The sequence below is a fragment of the Annulohypoxylon maeteangense genome, assembly GCF_022496945.1.
Source record: "Annulohypoxylon maeteangense strain CBS 123835 unplaced genomic scaffold GGS22scaffold_7, whole genome shotgun sequence".
In the NCBI taxonomy this organism is placed as follows: Eukaryota; Fungi; Ascomycota; class Sordariomycetes; order Xylariales; family Hypoxylaceae; genus Annulohypoxylon; species Annulohypoxylon maeteangense.
The window spans coordinates 973,780-990,994 of record NW_025953254.1 but is presented as its reverse complement, the minus strand read 5'-3'; the positions used below and the strand labels follow the sequence as shown (position 1 = coordinate 990,994).

The 17,215-nt window shown below is 48.1% G+C and overlaps 4 protein-coding genes across 4 annotated transcripts; 1 reads left to right on the top strand and 3 right to left on the bottom strand.

Annotated features, from left to right (window-relative positions):
* Positions 1-80: 80 nt before the first annotated feature.
* On the bottom strand, positions 81-3,395 carry GGS22DRAFT_199935 (uncharacterized protein). Its single transcript, XM_047966359.1, has 4 exons — positions 2,702-3,395; positions 2,281-2,630; positions 1,879-2,201; positions 81-1,817 (listed from the first exon to the last, which is right to left on the bottom strand). Exons 1-4 carry the CDS (start codon positions 3,339-3,341, stop codon positions 314-316), a joined length of 2,817 nt encoding a protein of 938 aa, XP_047819577.1. The 5' UTR covers positions 3,342-3,395; the 3' UTR covers positions 81-313.
* A 3,392-nt stretch (positions 3,396-6,787) lies between these two features.
* GGS22DRAFT_188028 (general substrate transporter) lies at positions 6,788-8,854 on the top strand (the record flags this gene model as incomplete). Its single annotated transcript, XM_047964674.1, has 9 exons — positions 6,788-6,983; positions 7,045-7,224; positions 7,297-7,495; positions 7,565-7,573; positions 7,629-7,682; positions 7,735-8,312; positions 8,377-8,456; positions 8,517-8,676; positions 8,730-8,854. The coding sequence occupies 9 exons, from the start codon at positions 6,788-6,790 to the stop codon at positions 8,852-8,854; spliced, it is 1,581 nt and encodes a 526-aa protein (XP_047819576.1).
* Positions 8,855-10,277: 1,423 nt separating this feature from the next.
* GGS22DRAFT_161846 (uncharacterized protein) lies at positions 10,278-11,856 on the bottom strand. The gene is made up of 2 exons (XM_047961143.1): positions 11,696-11,856; positions 10,278-11,620 (listed from the first exon to the last, which is right to left on the bottom strand). The coding sequence occupies exon 2, from the start codon at positions 11,185-11,187 to the stop codon at positions 10,468-10,470; it is 720 nt and encodes a 239-aa protein (XP_047819575.1). The 5' UTR covers positions 11,188-11,620; positions 11,696-11,856; the 3' UTR covers positions 10,278-10,467.
* Positions 11,857-13,915: 2,059 nt separating this feature from the next.
* On the bottom strand, positions 13,916-16,196 carry GGS22DRAFT_161843 (cytochrome P450). The gene is made up of 6 exons (XM_047961142.1): positions 15,285-16,196; positions 15,168-15,228; positions 14,879-15,112; positions 14,763-14,814; positions 14,397-14,665; positions 13,916-14,313 (listed from the first exon to the last, which is right to left on the bottom strand). Exons 1-6 carry the CDS (start codon positions 16,073-16,075, stop codon positions 14,197-14,199), a joined length of 1,524 nt encoding a protein of 507 aa, XP_047819574.1. The 5' UTR covers positions 16,076-16,196; the 3' UTR covers positions 13,916-14,196.
* Positions 16,197-17,215: the final 1,019 nt, after the last annotated feature.

The window sequence follows — 17,215 nt, the reverse complement described above, 5'->3', positions numbered from 1 at the left end:
ATATAGCTGCTATTGAATTATCAATGCCATAACCCAGTGGCTCTATCCGAACTTATTTTTTCTACCTACGCTGATATGTGGTGACTACTAAATGAACCTGTAAATGCAGAGTATATGTGATTCCCCCTTTTCTTTTCCAGTTTCCCATGGTATCCCCGAATCTCCCCCATCCAAAACGCCTTCGCTATGCTACTATGTACCCCTTAGGCGTATGTAACACTGAAATGCCCAAAATATACAAACAATACCTGTAATACCTAACTATATACCCTCATTTCTTTCAACAGGTTCCTTACACTCACAATCCCCAATCTCACAACCAAGTCCGACTCGAACTCAACCTCTTATAATTATCCCAATTCTGACTCCTATACCTCCCCCTCGGCGCCAACAAATCCGATCCACTAACCACACTCTCTCCCCTCGCCCTCACTCCCCCCGTCGCCTCCTCAAAGAAATAATGATTCGCAGCAGCAGAATACCCGACGCGCCAGGGGACCACCATCTCCCGTGCATCCGGCCCATGTCCACAGCTCCCCGACAACGCGCCGCTGGCGGGCGAGTTCACCGACACCGCGAACAGGTTCTGCGGCTCCGTGTAGTCGCTGACGAGCCCGGAGCGCACGAACACGATATAGCACAGACACGCGAGGTTGAGGATAAACACGAACCCCAGCACGGCGTAGAACACGGCCTGCCACGCCATCACGTGCGACGACGTGTATTCCTGCGTGCGCATCGACGCGCGGAAGGATTCGTATACACCCCCCGGCGACATGTCGACGCTTGGGTAGTCCCACACCGCGCGGTACGTCGAGTACAGAGTCCCCGCGACCAGTGTCGAGGAAGCGAGGACCGCGAGCGCTTCGGCCATGGAGGGCAGGTTCGGGTTGAGAGATGGGGACTCGAGGATTAGGTGCGCCATGATGCGCGCGTTGCTCGCGTTGTTGTTCTGCACCCCGCCGTTCAGGTCCATGGATAACCGCCATTGGTCGGCGAGGTTGCGCCAGTCGAGGCTCGGCGCCGGCATGTGGATGTCGAAGTCGGTGTTCCCTGACCCGGCTTCGTAGGATATGCTGTTCGCTGGGTCTTCGCAGTGCGCGCGCATGTACCCCCCTGAGATACCGGACACGTCGAACTCGGTGGAGCATTTGGGGGTTACCCAGGACGACAGCTGGCATAGCGCGAAGGTGTCGATGGTCCCGGATTTCGCGAGCACGTAGATGTCGGCGGACACCGCGACGGAGGTGTTGGTTATCATGTTGTAGTCGATGGGGTACAGCTGGAAGACGGGAGGGCGTCGGTGGTACTTCGGTCCCCACCGGAAGATGTCGTCGACGGCGGTGCGGTTCAGCCATTCGGTGTCCGAGGGCGCGGGCACGTCGTTGAACCAGTCTTCTACGCCGGCGCGCTGGCCCGGCACGTTGGTCGATGCGGTTCGCGCTTGTGGCCATTCGGTGTATACGAGTGGTGCGAGCTCGGCGCGCGCCATGTTCACGCACATCACGTTCACGACGGGCGAGACGACGCTGGCTCGGATGGAGTACTCGCCGACGCCTGCTAAGTCGTCCGGCTGCAGGATGTTGTTTCGGGGATCTGTGGCTGCGGAGTACACGCCTGCGTGGGGCATCGCTAGAGTGACGTTGTTTACGATCCTGTTGTATGTTGCGAAGCTCGTCTTCGGGTCTCCAAACTCGGTCTCTATCCAGGTCGACGCCATCGTAGTGTTGTCGAATAGATTGTGCTTCCCCACGGGTCTCACGCTCAGATGATCGGCGGTTGATGATTTGTTCTCGTGGAGCGTGTGCCATTCACCCCTAAATAGAATGTATTAGTCAATTCGGGGGCTATGTTGGAATGGATTCGGTGGGGACGTACATGAAGGTCAGTAGGTTGTGATAGGATTGACCTGAGTATTGCACGTCAAGACAAGAGGGGGCCGAGTTATTCGGATCCATCTGCGTGTCGATGGGTGTCGAACAAGCCTTCTGGACATAGTACGGATTCGCATAGGAAGCCTTTACGAACCCCTCCAAGCTGCGTGATTCCCATGCTCCATACTTGAGCTTGGGGCTGACCATCGCGTCGGATGCCGTCGTATAGAACATTGTGCAGATAGCTGCAATCAGCGATAAGGCGCCCATAACCGTCGTAGCCGCGAAAGGAACTCCTGCCCAATATCTAAGTAAAGAACCCGGTTGCTGTATTCAGCATCGTACGGTTAGTAACGGACTGCCAGCTCAATTAAGCCATAAGACGGGTTTCCTCTATAGCACTCACAATGACCCAATTCCGCATCGTCATTTCAGCGAGCGTCACGCCCTTAGATTTCTTAACAAATGCCCTCCGCGTCAGAACCTGGCCGATGAAAGCCACGAAGACAGTGACGAATGACATTTCGATAGTCTTGGCTATCAAGGTGCAGAGCAGCGTTGCAGTCGATGGCGCCATTTTCCATCCCTCGCTATCAGATATCCCTCTCCCGTAACGTGGCTGGTAGATTGAAGTAAAAAGCCATAGTCCACTAAGTAGGGTAGAGTACAGGGATAGTGACAAGAGAATAATGAATGTCCAGCTCCAGCGTTTAACGTAGACATCACGTCTCGAGTGACAGTCCAGAGGAGGTCGCTCTGATAGCTCATTAGTATCTACCTACTAGATGATAAAAACATGGAATGGGCGGAATGGGAATTACACATACCATATTTGGTAGCAAGCTCGTCGATATCGATGTCATCATCGTCTTCCGAGCCGCTTGAACTTGACGGACGGGATCTATCCTCCACAGCTAAGCGGGGCGCGTTGACCGAGTCCATGGGGTAATGCTCAGGGCCCTGGTGACTCGAAGGTTCCTCCGCTATCGTGTTGTAATTACTGCCTATGCTAGGCGAGGAAGGGACCTTTTTGCCCAGTAACGACAGTGATAGGGAGCGACTTAGTAATTCCGTGAACTTAGTGCGCCGTACGGTACCTCGTTTTTGCTGAATATCCCCGGCAGAAATGACAGTTTCGGTCACTGGTTGCATGCCGTGATCATCCGGTCTCAGCATCAGTTGCTCGTCGTCCCCTTGAGCGTGAGGCGTCGGCGTAGATCTAAAGGGAGAAGCCCGCCGCGATAGCGGAGGCCTCACTACTTCGTCTTCCGCGATATACGACGATAGGTGCTCCTTAGACCTCTCGGGTGGTGGTGGTGATGATGTTGGCGATGGTGTTAATGATTGAGCACGTGAGTGCCCAAAGTCTGGTTCGTCCTCATGGCCGGTCCAAGGCGAGAATGTCGAAGGTAGAACGTATTGCTCTTCGACCGAGTCTACGTCCGTTGCCCGAGTAGCCTTTTCCATCGCTGTAAATCTCTGCAAATCTCACCAAATCTCTTCGATTCCCCTTTTTCCTCCAGTTTTAGGGAAATTATTAAGTTGTGGAAACTTGACGGTGACCGGATGAGTTAAGAACTTGGAAGACGGACAGACAAACATTACAGTACAATATAATACAGCATACAGTGCAGTGCAGGTAGAGCTGCAAACCCGCAGACCCGCAAGCTTGGACCTTCAGGGCTGGCTTTTTGTTCACCTATTTTTCAGATGCGACCTGGGGCGCATGGATCAGCGATTGACAGAAGCCCGCAGTGGAGAAAATAGGATTCTAACCAGGGTGGCAGCGCAGATGTGTCAAAGACATGCCGTTGCAAATTGTGGAAGCTTTGACGATCTTATATTTTATTGGGGGGATAATAGATGTTAGCCTAGTGGTATGTAATGTACAGCTGAGTTATATGTATCGACATCGTATACTATTAGTATATGATCAGTACCTACCTATTCTTGCATTAAAACTCGCGGACGGTTACCTACAGCTATGGATATCATAAGTACCATGTTATCCTTAATGGGTCGTCGTTCCACTGCTCGGTTGGTGGTTGGTTAGACGGGACCCAACGACATGGAAGCTAAGGCACTGCCCGAATATTTACACATGATTGCCTATTATTGCTTGAAGTGAACCTAACAAGATCTCTGCTGACATACCTCTGAACTATTCGATCGCTGTTTGTGTTTCGCGGCAGATAAAAAACCCGTGTACCTGCTATGTAACGGCGCAGCGTCGATGTTCTCTCTCTCGGTTTCGCTGGCAGGGAGCCATCATAAATTGGATATTGTCCCCCTTGCTGTCGGGTAGCTGCATAAACAGGAATATCTACCACATACACACATCGTACTCCTTGTTCATCTAAATTGCTTATTTAGCCTTACCTATACACAACTAGGATAAGTCATAAATCCCATCAACATCAGCAAGGGTCAGCTGGTTGCGTGCGAGAGAGGTGCAAGGCAAAAGAAGCAAAACCAACACTCAGAGAAGTCCGTCCAAACACTAGGCACAGCCACTAAACGAGGGATACATGTTCTGCTGCCGCATGTCTATCATAATCCACTGTTTGTTCGTTAGTACGATTTCTAAAAACAGAACTTCGCTTCCGATGCATTAGCCTCATTACTAACTCTGCGATGCGATCTCTTCGAATACATAACAGGTATGGCCATATGGATTATCTCGCCTCCAGTGGGTCGGTATAAATCCTTACTAAGTTTCTAAGTTCATAAGGTTCCTATCAGAGGGATGGGTTCAATCCTTCTGCGCGTCGTGTGCAACATCCAGCGGCCAAAGCGACGTAAACGATCCTTGCCTGTCTCATTTCAGCCGTTAGACTAGCCACAAATACCACATTCGACCTGTGGCTTGCGTAGGATTCAAGAGGCTTAAGCCACGTGGAAATTGAAGCTTTTGGGATGATTCTAGTAGAACAATTCCCGTCTTCTTCATGCGATCCTTTTATAAAGTGCTTATATACCGACATGTCCTGTTCACTATGATAAGGCATTGCACCCCCTGGGATGGAACAGTGTCCTAGGCGTTTGTAGAAAACATTGCAAGTCCTGTCTTATAACCTCATGAAAACATCGACTATTCATTTTCGGATTCTGCTGCTACCCGACACAATATTTCGGCACGATAGCTCCACTAGGAGTATTTTTGGAGAAAAAATAGGTCCGCTAGCTCCGGGACCGAACGATAACTTTGAAGCTAGCAGCCGTCCAGCAAGGAACGTTGAACCGATCAAGCTGTTGAAACCGCCCTTATGTTCTTCTGTTGCATCATGACTTTTTTGAAACATAAGTTAGAACTAATGTAAAAGTGCACGGATGGCAACGCCTCCTTCACCAGCGAGATGCCAAGAGACCTACAAATCAACTTTACTCGAAATTCACAGAACTGCTGATTTGACAGACCTGGATGAGCTGTGGTAATTTCAACAGCTGTACCTAATCCCGATTGGGCGCATCGTACAGGTGCCAGCGCCGCCATTAATATCTTAGGCTTGGCGCGCTCCGGAGTAAATGGGAGGCGCTGGAGGCGTCGCGGCAAGTTACCTAAACAAGGTCGTACCCGTCCCCAGATGGAAATGACCCAGATCTTGTATCATCAATGATTTTATACTCGTGGAACTCGGTTGGCTGTGTGATAAGGTACGATCAAAGCCGATGAACCTTCAAAGATGACGATATGCGATTCTCAAGGAAGCAAAACATGAGCAACGTTCCGGTTCTACATGGATTACTTCCTCTTAGAAAAGTCAGCAAATATAACCGGAGAGTTTTGAATTATTCTATCTGTTCTGCATCTTGAATAAGTCATTCAATTATATTTGCTCCAATTGAACGAGGACTCATGAGCAACCCCTTTTTCTACTAACCCGGTTTATAATCCCATCAAGGTAGCATCTTAATACTGCAAGCATCATTTATAACGATATACTAATATACTATCATTAAACCATCGCGAGTTACACAATACTACTTCTGCCGTTCCTTGAGTTTACAGACCACAATATCAAAGAGCTGGATCGCGATATTTCATACAGGATCGGCCTTAAGAATGACATGGTGAGTTACATGTTACGAGACCTAGTGCCCATCGTGTTAGATAGGTAGGTATGCTTGAGAGACTCAACCTCCAAGCAAGCTGTTATAACGGGAGATCACATCTAATAAGCTCATGTCTATACGCCGGGGATGGGAGTATATTGACACAAAGGCATCTCTAACTTGGCGGAAACTAGTAAGCGAAGTTATTCGGGGTGTCATCATCCGCTGGCCCGAGTTATGTGTCCTTTGGATTGACGGCAAGGCAACAGCTGAGCTGTGACAAGCCGAGCACCTCCACGCGAAGCTGAAATCAACATGCGCAGCGTTCCATGGGGAGAATATAACCCGAAAGGAACAGGAAACAATCCCACGGGGAAGGATAACGGGGGTATTGCGGGATATTGCGGGGGGTTCGTCTACTGTTTCCGCTGGCGTCTTCGAACGGCCTCGATCTTGGAGAAATGGAACGTCGCAAACCAATGGGAATCTTCTTATCAGATCAGAGTCCTAGAATCCCGGGCTCTCTATTTGCTGTGCCCTCACGGTTGGTATCCGAACATGGAGCTCGCAATCAGGCGCATGGCGGCTAAATTGGAAAATGGTTATACACATCCGCGACCTCTTATGATTTTCGCGCACCTTTAGATATAAGCTGATATTGCCTTATTAACCGCCGAATCCTACCAGAAAAAGTCGGTCCGAGCGAAGGAAGTTGGTTCAGTTATATATGAACCAACATCATGACCGATACCTTAGAACAGCATCAAAGATAGATTTGAACCTGTTTTGCTAGGTTCTATCTCTCCGACGAATACAATCTCGAACCCTTATCACCGCAACCCGGAAGAAATCTCGACACAATGGTTGGCGGCGGCGCTCAAACGGACAATATCGTCCATCGCATGGCGATGGAGGATAGGGTCCCATGGCATCAGAAGAGAAACTTGCGCTACTTGTACTTCATGCTGTTTCCATGTCTGATGGGGATCGAAATGACTTCCGGGTTCGACTCGCAGATCATCAACGCCGTCCAAATAGTTCCCGCGTGGTCAAATTGTAAGCTTCTGGGGAAATTCCGAGTTGGAGATGGAGAAAGCTGAACGCGAATGAACTCTAGTTTTCGGCCATCCAACAGGCGGTTATAAGGGGATCCTGGCCTCCGCCTTGCCGCTCGGCGCCGTGATCGGTCTCCCCTTTATCCCACTACTTAATGATAACTTGGGTCGGAGATGGTGTGTTATGTTCGGCAGCGTGGTAATGGTCATTGGATCGCTGATTCAGGGGTTCGCGGTAAACGGTACGTGATGAAGCAACGAGCCATCCCTATAGCTAATTCCCCACCAAAGACCAAAGCTAATTATCTCCTAAGGCCCGATGTACATCGTTTCCCGGTTGATCATTGGCTTCGGACTGCCATATGCTATCGTTGCAGGGTCTAGTTTGATCGGAGAACTTGCGTATCCCAAGGAGCGTGCGATCTTGACGTCTTTGTTCAACGCAGCATATTTCATCGGCGCCATCGTGGCTTCGGCTGTGACGTATGGAACCCAGCAAATTCCGTCGGATTGGTAAGTTGACCTCAGATGTAATCGATTCATCAAATATTGCTCATGACCTGACAACACCGCTTTTCGTAGGTCTTGGAGGTAATATATACCAAAACATCGCGTCGACTCGAGTTTTCTAACGTGGAGATATTAGAGTTCCTTCCCTTCTACAGATGTCGCCATCTTTGTTACAAGTCGCCCTCATCTTGTGAGACTCGATTCGCTACCCAATTCCCAAGTTCCATGCTCATGACGCCTAGTTTCTTGCCCGAAAGCCCCCGATTCTTGATAAGCAAAGAACGATACGAGGAAGCTTTTAAAGTTTTAGTTACCTACCATGCCGAAGGAAACGAAGACTCGGAATTCGCAAAGGCGGAAATGGCTGAGATAAAGACTACCATCGCTATCGAACTCGAGCATTCGAAGCGCTCTTGGATGGATATGATCAACAGCCCCGGAAATCGACGACGTGTGATTATCGGCTCGCTTCTCGGAGTCATGTCGCAGCTTTCCGGAAACGTGGTTATCTCGTATTACCTGGGAGATATTCTTAACCTGATCGGCTTCACGGATCCCAGTTTCCAGGCCAAGTACAATATCGGAAACCAGTGCTTGGGGTTAGTATGCGCTGTCTTTACCGCGCTATTGGTCATGAGGTTTAAGCGTAGAACGATGTTCCTGACTTCCATATCCGCTATCCTCATCATATATGTAGCCTGGACTATCTCCGCGGCCGAGGCCATTGTCGGAGGATCGAAAGCTGCCGGAAAGCTCTGTTTGTTCTGGATCTATGCATACCAGCCAGCCTACAACATCGGCTTCAACGCCCTGACGTATAGTGAGTACCGATGGATAAACTAACCACACATCAACGCTCTTAGCTGACTAGGTCAATCTTTTAGCGTACCTCGTCGAGATTTTCCCGTACGCTATGAGAGCTCGCGGAATATCCATCTTCCAATTCTTCGGGAAAGCCGCCCAGGTAATATTTATGAGCCTTCAGAACATATCATAGAGTTATCGGGTTGCTAATCCGATTTAGTTTTTCGGTACGAACGTCAACCCCGTTGGTCTGGACCCCGTCTCCGGTATCGGGTGGAAGTTCTTGATCGTGTATTGTTGCTGGATCGCAGTTGAAGCTTTCCTCATGTGGTACCTGTGGCCCGAGACTTCGAATCGCACTTTGGAAGAACTTGCCTTCTGTATTACCCCCTCAATAAGCCCTGGATGCGAATACATGCTAACGGTAGGACAGTGTTCGAGGATATAAACCGAGCCCACGCCGCGACGGAAGCTGTCGAAAGGCAGATCCACGTCGAGGATGGCAAGCATCAAGAGTCGGCAAACATATCGGAAACTACGAGCAAAGACCAAGTTTAAGATTTTGAGGCTATCACCGATACTGATGAATGTTAACTCCGAAAACGGACTTGGTTTTCGCGGCCATATGAATATTGTGGGTTTCGACTGTTCGACTGTTCGACATCTAGAATTTGTATGTTTAGGTATTAAAGAGTCAAATGTAAAATTGGGTACAACATCAAGACTTTCGAACGAGAACACGACCTAATTTTTTTTTGAGAATAGAATGTAAATTTCTTTATGGTCCAGGCTGTCGGGGAAGAATAGAATGACGAAACGTTTACCCCAACTAACTTGTCTCGGACTTTCGGTCGACTGTCTGGGGGCGTAAAAGCAAAGTCCGCCCACTATTCTTAAGCGAACGAGTCTACCGTGAAGATCATCGAGGTGGGCTCAATTTGGTTAAACGGTTAATGATTTCGTTGGAACTGTATGTACCTCATTTAGAATCATGAATGATAACAGTGTACAGTAGGTTACTACTGAATGGAAAATGGTGATTCTTCATGTGGCGATTCGGAGTTCCTTGATGGAATATCGCCACGAGTCTTGGCAAGGACCTCATCAGCCGCACGAAACCCCGCGGCTCGGAACGTAAAATCATAACACATCTAGGCATCTACCCAGAGAGCGCCACGATGGCCTTAGACGATCAGAGCTCGATCGCGCTACCTACATCGAGAATAGGTGTCGTAATTGACCAACCCCAGAGTTAAGTAGACCTGACGTAGGTTGACACTCGGGATCTCGGGAGCCAGTTAAAACATCAAGGGATAAAAGAGGTGGTTTGACTGGCAGCTGGTAGACCGGAGCCGGCTCCGATGGAATTTGGAATAACCCATGGTAGTCGATCTCGATCGGTGGTGGCGACGGCGTATTACGGGTCTACTCGCACGTACTGGATCACCTCCTTCTTGAACACCGGATGCTAGCGACCGGTGACTAACCGAATTTGGGACTGGCGTATGACCCTTATTTTGCCCCTATTCAACCTGTCCAACTTTGCGGTTCCACGTTGTGACAACCGTCCCGGTCTCAAGCTTGACCGTAACTACGGCAGTACCTATCTAAAAGAACTTTAAAGAAGTCAATCAGAAATTACCTATATTCTAGCAGAAGGGTCGGGGTAACCGAATAATGTTGCGACTCTAGGTAGGTAGGTGGTAACGTTCAGATATGTGAGGCACGTATAAGAGGTAGCATTCCCCATTATGCAACTATTAACCCCCAAACTTCCTATTTAAGAAACCCGCACATATTTTGACGAGTAAGGAGTGCTGATTAAGCTGACGGGGGATAGTTAATACATAGCGTATTACAGCAACGTCAACACCAATTCGCAAGTAACTTGTTAGTTTTGACGATATATTAATTGTACGTTTCTTAGGAGATAGCTAGTAAGAACGATCTAAACGATTGATGAATTTCGAATTTCAAGTTCTACGCATTAACCCTAAAATACTAGGTAATCTAGGTACTGAGTCCCTAGTAGTAATTAACTATAACAAGAAACCTATAATCTAGCAATAATATCTTTATAAAACGGAAGCCGTACATAACCAGGTATCAATTCATGACAGTCATAATTCATCCATCTTAAACGCCACCCCCAAACCTCCTATAACCCACATCTAGCGACCCGCAGTCGACGTTTGTTTTTCCGCGCTCTGAGCCTCCCCCACACCACCCATCGCGTAATTCTTGGCTGCCTGCATGAGGTAGTTGCTGATAGGTTCGCAGCCGCAGGCTGCGTGGATAAGGAGTTCGTTCTTGAGTTCGATCACCTCGGACTCTAGGAGAGCCTTGTGCGAGGCTAGGGAATTGTGCTGCTCGTCCATGATCTGTGCTTTTTCCTTCAGCTCCTTGTTCGCCTGTTTCTGCTTCCTCCGACATTTGTTGGCCGCTTTGCGGTTGCGCTCGCGCTTTTCGAGAGATGACTCGTCGCCTGTGAGCTTGTTGCTGGATCGCGATGATCGCCGACTGTGTGTCATCATGGTGATGTCTTCCTGTTTTAAGGATGGCATTCCGTTCTCGTGATGGTTCTTGCTGCCGCCCCCCGCTGGTTTCTGGGATTCATCGTTCCGGTATTCATGTATTGGGGAGGATTGTTGGAAGTGGAGATCTCCCAGGAGAGTCATGTATCTTGATATATCGGGATCTGCAAGGCTACCTTGGCCATCATACGGATTGACATTATTGGCCGCTTGGTGGTACTCTAACGAGCTGTCTGTAAACTCCATTGGCAATGGTTGTGGCTGGAAATGTGGTTCGAGCGTACAATAGATGGACTTGTCGTCTGGGGCTTGAGTTAAAAGACCTGGATGGATACATGAGTCGGATGGATGATTCATCCTGGATAAGTACTTGTTTCTGCTTGTGTGGAATCGATTACTTGGTATGTATCTGATAGAGATGTGTGGAAGACTAGAGAATGTAAAAATTGGGGCAGACGACAGAAATAAGGATTAATCGGAAGAATTCAACGTACAATGTCGCCTAGAAAGCTCTATTTGAGGTAACCCGTAAAAGTTTCGATATTTCTTGTCAAGGGTTGATGCAAGCCATACTACAACTGGACATGCAAGATGGCGTAAACAGTGGATGTACTGTCTAAATGTAGTTGTTCTCCAAAATTCAGTGATATTCGAGTTGCAAGTCATCTAGGTCTGTGATTGGTCCATCGCCTAGATATAGCACGCCCATGTTTTCGAGTATCGATCAAGGATCACTTTGGGGGATGGCTTGGCTTGGGAGCCATTGGTATCCTAATACAAACATACGGGTCTACCTCGCGGAGGCTCCATCGATATGGGTCAGTATATCAGATCCGATGCCCAGGTGGCAAATTAAAGACCTCACCTTTCGGACCCAAATCCGAAGCTCGATTAGCCAATCGTAGGTCATATTGAGGTTACCCCTATTGACGGTTCGACCGGCATATGGAAGAGAGTACGCGGTCTCATGATAACGAGAGAAGAAAAATCAGATCCCTCGTTGTCCCTAGGTAAATGCTGATGTCACTATATCGCTAATCAGAATTCAGTAGGTTCTACTTATTCGATATGATTGGCGTGTTACAAACTGGGATCGCTTGCACAAAGCTAGTGTCTCTGCGTATTCGGCGGAATTTGGCCATCTTCGGATTCAGCAATCTACCTCATAAACGGCTTCATTAATATTGTCCATTCAGATAAGTTTTCTCACCCGGAGCATTTTCTCCGGATATATCGATGCGAATTTTTCACTTCAGTCACCCTTAACTTCGGCGTAGCGCGTTCATGCCATCGATCACAGAGTTAATGTCGGTAAGTTCGTGTGGAAATAGTTGTTTTCTTCCAATTAAACGAATTGTTGTACTATCTCATCAAATGAGAAAATCTTCGCATATTGCCGTAAAAACCGTCAAATATCACCGCTCGTTCTTCTGTGGAAATATGGCGTATTCTGGGAAGAGCTTTTTGACTGGGGCGTGCGAACGCCCCAATTTCGAAACACATGACCAAAAGATAGCCCAGAACCACAAGGAGCCAAAAGCAATACCCATTTCGTCGATAACAGACAAGGCAATCGTTGGAGCGATAATTTTGGAAGCGTGTACCCCGACATACTATGCCGAGGAGAGAGGGTGCTGACCCCCTGTTCAGAGCAGGCAATAAATTCTCACCCACTGTTTGTACAGTACATGCCTTGGCCCGGAATGTGCTCCGCTCGTACCACAGCGCCTGTAGCTTCTCAGCGTACGGTAGCATTACGTGCTGTCAAGAAGCCCAAATCACACTGACGGCAGCTGGCTAGCCATCTTGCCAGGCGCTATTGATTGACCGTCCAGCATAGGATTACAGCAAGTACCTGCCTAACGTTAGCACCCTGAGGATCACTTTTCAACTATGTCTTGGGTATTACGGTAAGCTCACAGTATTCAACTAAAACATCTCACTAAAACTGCTGAGTGTTGGTCACATTTCAGAAATGGCAGTTGATATACGTACCAGCATACCTAGTAGGCAAGGAACGAAGCCAGAGAACTTCTTTCTATTAATTCCTTTTAAACAAATTTACCTCGGTTTAATCTTCCCTGTCAATGAGATCATGTCAATTAAAATGTAAGTAGATAGTTGAAAAGGGGTAGAAATATTTGTAGGATGAGCAATGTCGCTAGAAAATGTTTGGGGGTATTTGAAGTTTCGTCTCGACAGCAATAATATAAATAAGGTATGTAAAACCTTCAAAAAAATAATAACAAGTAAGAGACGTGAAAATAACCAATCTGGATGGGATCTGAGTTTATGGACGATTCGTATCTATTTATTATGAGTTAAGGTGTACTTACGTATTTTCAATTCTCTATGGGGGAGATTATATTTCCGCAAATGAGGCAAAGTTACGTACCGGCAGGTACTGTCGATCGTTTTCAATCGATGATGTACAACGTCATTATCCCATGTTTAGATATCGATTTCAGGAATGATTTACATATGTAGTAAGTATCTTATCTCTTTCTATTACATCATAGCTTGCTGATCTTGATGAACAATGGTATGGGAACGTTGAGTTGTCGAGTGCGAATGTCCTGGGCGCCTCTGCCTCCCCCGCAGCAGTACGAACGATGAGGGGTTGACATTTCGTGTGATATAATAAGTACTAGGAAGTACCCTAAACGTATTTTTAATAGCAGGTACATGAAATTATGATAACTTAATTCTGTTCAAGGGTTATAATGCTACCTCGCGCCTTCGACAATAGTATCAGTATAAATGTAGTAGGAGGGAGGTCTCACTTTATCTAGGCAAGTTCAACTGTTAGTTAAGGTTCAACCTTGATTTCTACCACATGATGCAGGAAATTGCAATGAACACTTATAAATACCTACCTAGGTAGGTACCTTTTCCTGGAGGACGGAAAGATCTACTTTACCTTCACGAAAGGCAACCGTATCACTGGCGATACGAGGAAACGCGATCGATGTTTCTGTGGCTCTGTACGCGCACAGACCATTTGGTCGTATCCCCGAGCTTCTCGTGCAACAACACTGTTGTTTCCTTGTTCATTAGTTCGGCCTCATGGCATAATTTTCTTTGACTTCACGGGAACCGTGAGAAAGGTGGCTGAGAGTGCACCCAGGTATGTGCCTCTAAATTAATCATAGCCATCGCAGAAAGATCAGAGGATTAATTCTTCATTCATGCATGGGCTAAGGGGCGTAGGTAAGGAGAGCCTAGAGAGGTTACAGACGACTGAGTGAGTCATCTTGACCGGTACCGACAGCGATGATCCAAGATTCCAAGTCTACGGCTTTGATTGTGGCCAAACATCCTATTCTACCGATTTTAACTCTCCCTAAGATATCCAACGTCCCTCCGTCACGTTTCGGCCTCCGTGATTCTCACCCACATATCCTTATGAAAAGGTATAAAATAAAACGTTTCGGACCAGCCTTTCGTCGGGTATATAAGTTGAAAATCAAAAACGCGCAGCAGCTATAGTACCATATCAGCTTATATTAAGTTATGCTACATTCCGCGCCCAACGAGATATCTAGGTGGATAGGGGGACCACTAACCTCGAAAAATATTTTGTTAAGCTCCATAAACGCGATGGGCTTGCCGGCGCACATCCATCGGCCGCCGCCGAAAACCATGTCTATAGCGAATTCCCTCTCGGCCTTCGTGTCTTTGTCGCAGTCAAGGAAACGTTCTGGTCGGAACGTGTCGACGTCTTCGCCGAAGATGGATTCGGTGCGTGTTAGAGCTAATGAGTTGTGGCCTAGGGCGGTATTTCCGGGGATAAAAATATCATTGATCATATCCCCTTCCGGAGGCGTCTGCTTGTCTGCTGTGTGTTAATGAAATTTACTGGATATTACGTGCTGCATACACCCCTATCTCCTCAGATACGAGACCTCTATGGCTGGGGAGTCATCACTCACAATGTCCGTATGTTACCGGTATGCGCATGCGAAGGCCTTCAAAGATAACAGCCTGTTCGACCGTAAGCTTGGAGTTCCCGATTAAGTACCAAGGCATATGTGATGAGGATTCATACCTGTAGGTAAGGAAGCCTCTGAGCCTCTTCAAAAGTAATAGGCTTTGAAACTTCGTTGCGGTCTACGCATTGCTTGATCATTTCCTTCATCTTAATATAGACCCGAGGCGTGGACATGATATACATCAATGTGGTACGAATAGCCACGGCCGTCGTATCCGATCCAGCTTGTATCTGAAGCAGCGCTTCCTCGGCGCATTCTTTTTTGGTCATACCATGGCGAATGAATGACCCCTATTTTCATCGATTAGCGACCCTCTGAGGATACAAACCTAATACTATAACCTACCATCATGTCCTTCGTATGCTTCCCAGCATCGAACCTTTCATTAATAATCTTCTGTGTATACCTAACACAAAACATTAGAACCACCCCCAACCAGCAGACATCGACAATGTAACTTACCCCATGATCTTCCCAACGCCCTTCTCATCACTCGGCTTCGGACCGAACAGACTGAAGAAAAAGTGCGAGAACACGATATACCTAAAGATCGGAATCTCCTGCGACAAGTTCTGCGCTTTGAGCAGCTGGTCCACCTGGCCGGTATACCCAAACAGATCCTCCTCGGAATCCAGGAACCCAAATGCCTTGCCGTACGCCAACCTGGTAATAATATCTAGCGTCAGATAGCGTGACATCCTAGCGAAATCAACAGTGCGTATCTTCTCCTTCGTCGTTAGATGCTTAGCGCGCACCACATCGACGAAATGCATGATCACAGAATCAACCGCGACTTCCAAGTCGGGGTTCTCGCGACCATTGTACCCCTGCGCAGTCTTCGCCTTCAGCTTATCATGGCTGTAGTTATCCAGGATCGTAATCATCGTCCTGTGTCCCGGCGCAAAGGTAGCCGCGGCGAACCAGTCGTTCTTGGTGTACTTCGTGCGCGCGGACGCGATCTTGCGCAGGATAGCTGGGTCGTTCGTGACGATCGAGTTCGGCCCCGTCCGCGCCAGCGGCCCGTATTTCCTCAGCTGGCTGAAGTCCTGCTCCAGCGTGCCGAGGAGAATGCTCTTCGCGATCCAGATGTGCGAGAATGAGGCTAGGAACGGGCCTGGGATGTGTCGTAGTCGGTACCATGTGAAGAAGGCTGAGACTGTGTACCACATTACGAATATGCCTAGGAGGCCGAGGCTTATGCTTGTGAGGCTGAGTGAGCCGATGGTGTCGGCTATGATGTCGATTGACGACATGTTGATGGTTTCACACAACCTCGGGTAAGGCACTTGTTACACAACAGGATGTGATCTAGATAAGGTATATTAAATGAAGCCGGTGCTTACCATCGTAAGGCTGCCTGGAATAAGAGAGAAGGTACCAATCTTCTGATGGCAAGAAGTGATCTATATACTGAAAAATGAGATGAACTAGCACATGGGAGCGTAGCACTCCCGCATGTGTGTACCATGGCCTCATAGGATGTGGTAGATCAATGTCGTTCACTTCTGCATGTATTGAAACACCACCCGGATCCCACGATCTGCTCCCCTCCCCAGGCCACTGTAACCATGCCATTCGCTCATTCGTACGTAGCTTGCTACCGAGGCCCCAGCCGGACCTTACATGGTATTCGACATGTCATATGTGTATATGCGCGTATTTGAAAGTTATAGCTCGGTTCGCTTCCAGCGGTGTAAGAGCCCACGTTTTTTCCCGTTTTCCTTTCTTTATGAAGAAAAACCCCAGTTCCTTCAAGACGATGATCGGCAGAGGTCCAAGACCGTCGGTGGCAGGCGCTGGAAGAGAACGGGGCGGGCCGTCTGCGCGGGGATGTCCCGACGTGCAAACGCCAGTAAGCTAGGTAGGCATGTGTACCTATAAATTCGTGCAATATTGATGTAGCACACAGTACGACGTAAAAGGTTACATGGTAGTGACTGGCCAATGACGAGTGGCTGAATTATCAATCAGGACGGCTTGAAAAAGCAAGAACATACCAAACAAGCAGACAAGTACCCGTAGATGGTTCTGCGTCATGCAAAGCCAGATTGTATGACGGGGCAGTGACTCTGTCGGGCGAATTGTTAAGACATATTGGCGTTCGAGACGACTCTGATAGGTTAGAAATCACGCTGATACTACCCTAGGCAGGCAATCCTCTTCAATCTCGTCCCGGAAGGCTTCGGCGGGACAATGGATGATGGACCTAGACGGCCAGGGTCGCAATCGTTACCGAAACTTGTTGGATATCTGGTTTCGATGTTGCTTTCCAAGCTCCGCAGAGAAAGAGATCTGCGAGATGTTGGAAGCTGAAAAGCAGAAGAGTTCTTTCGTGGAGCTTTGACATCGGGAGATTTATCTGGGGCTATCACGGATCTCTGCTTTTTTGGAGA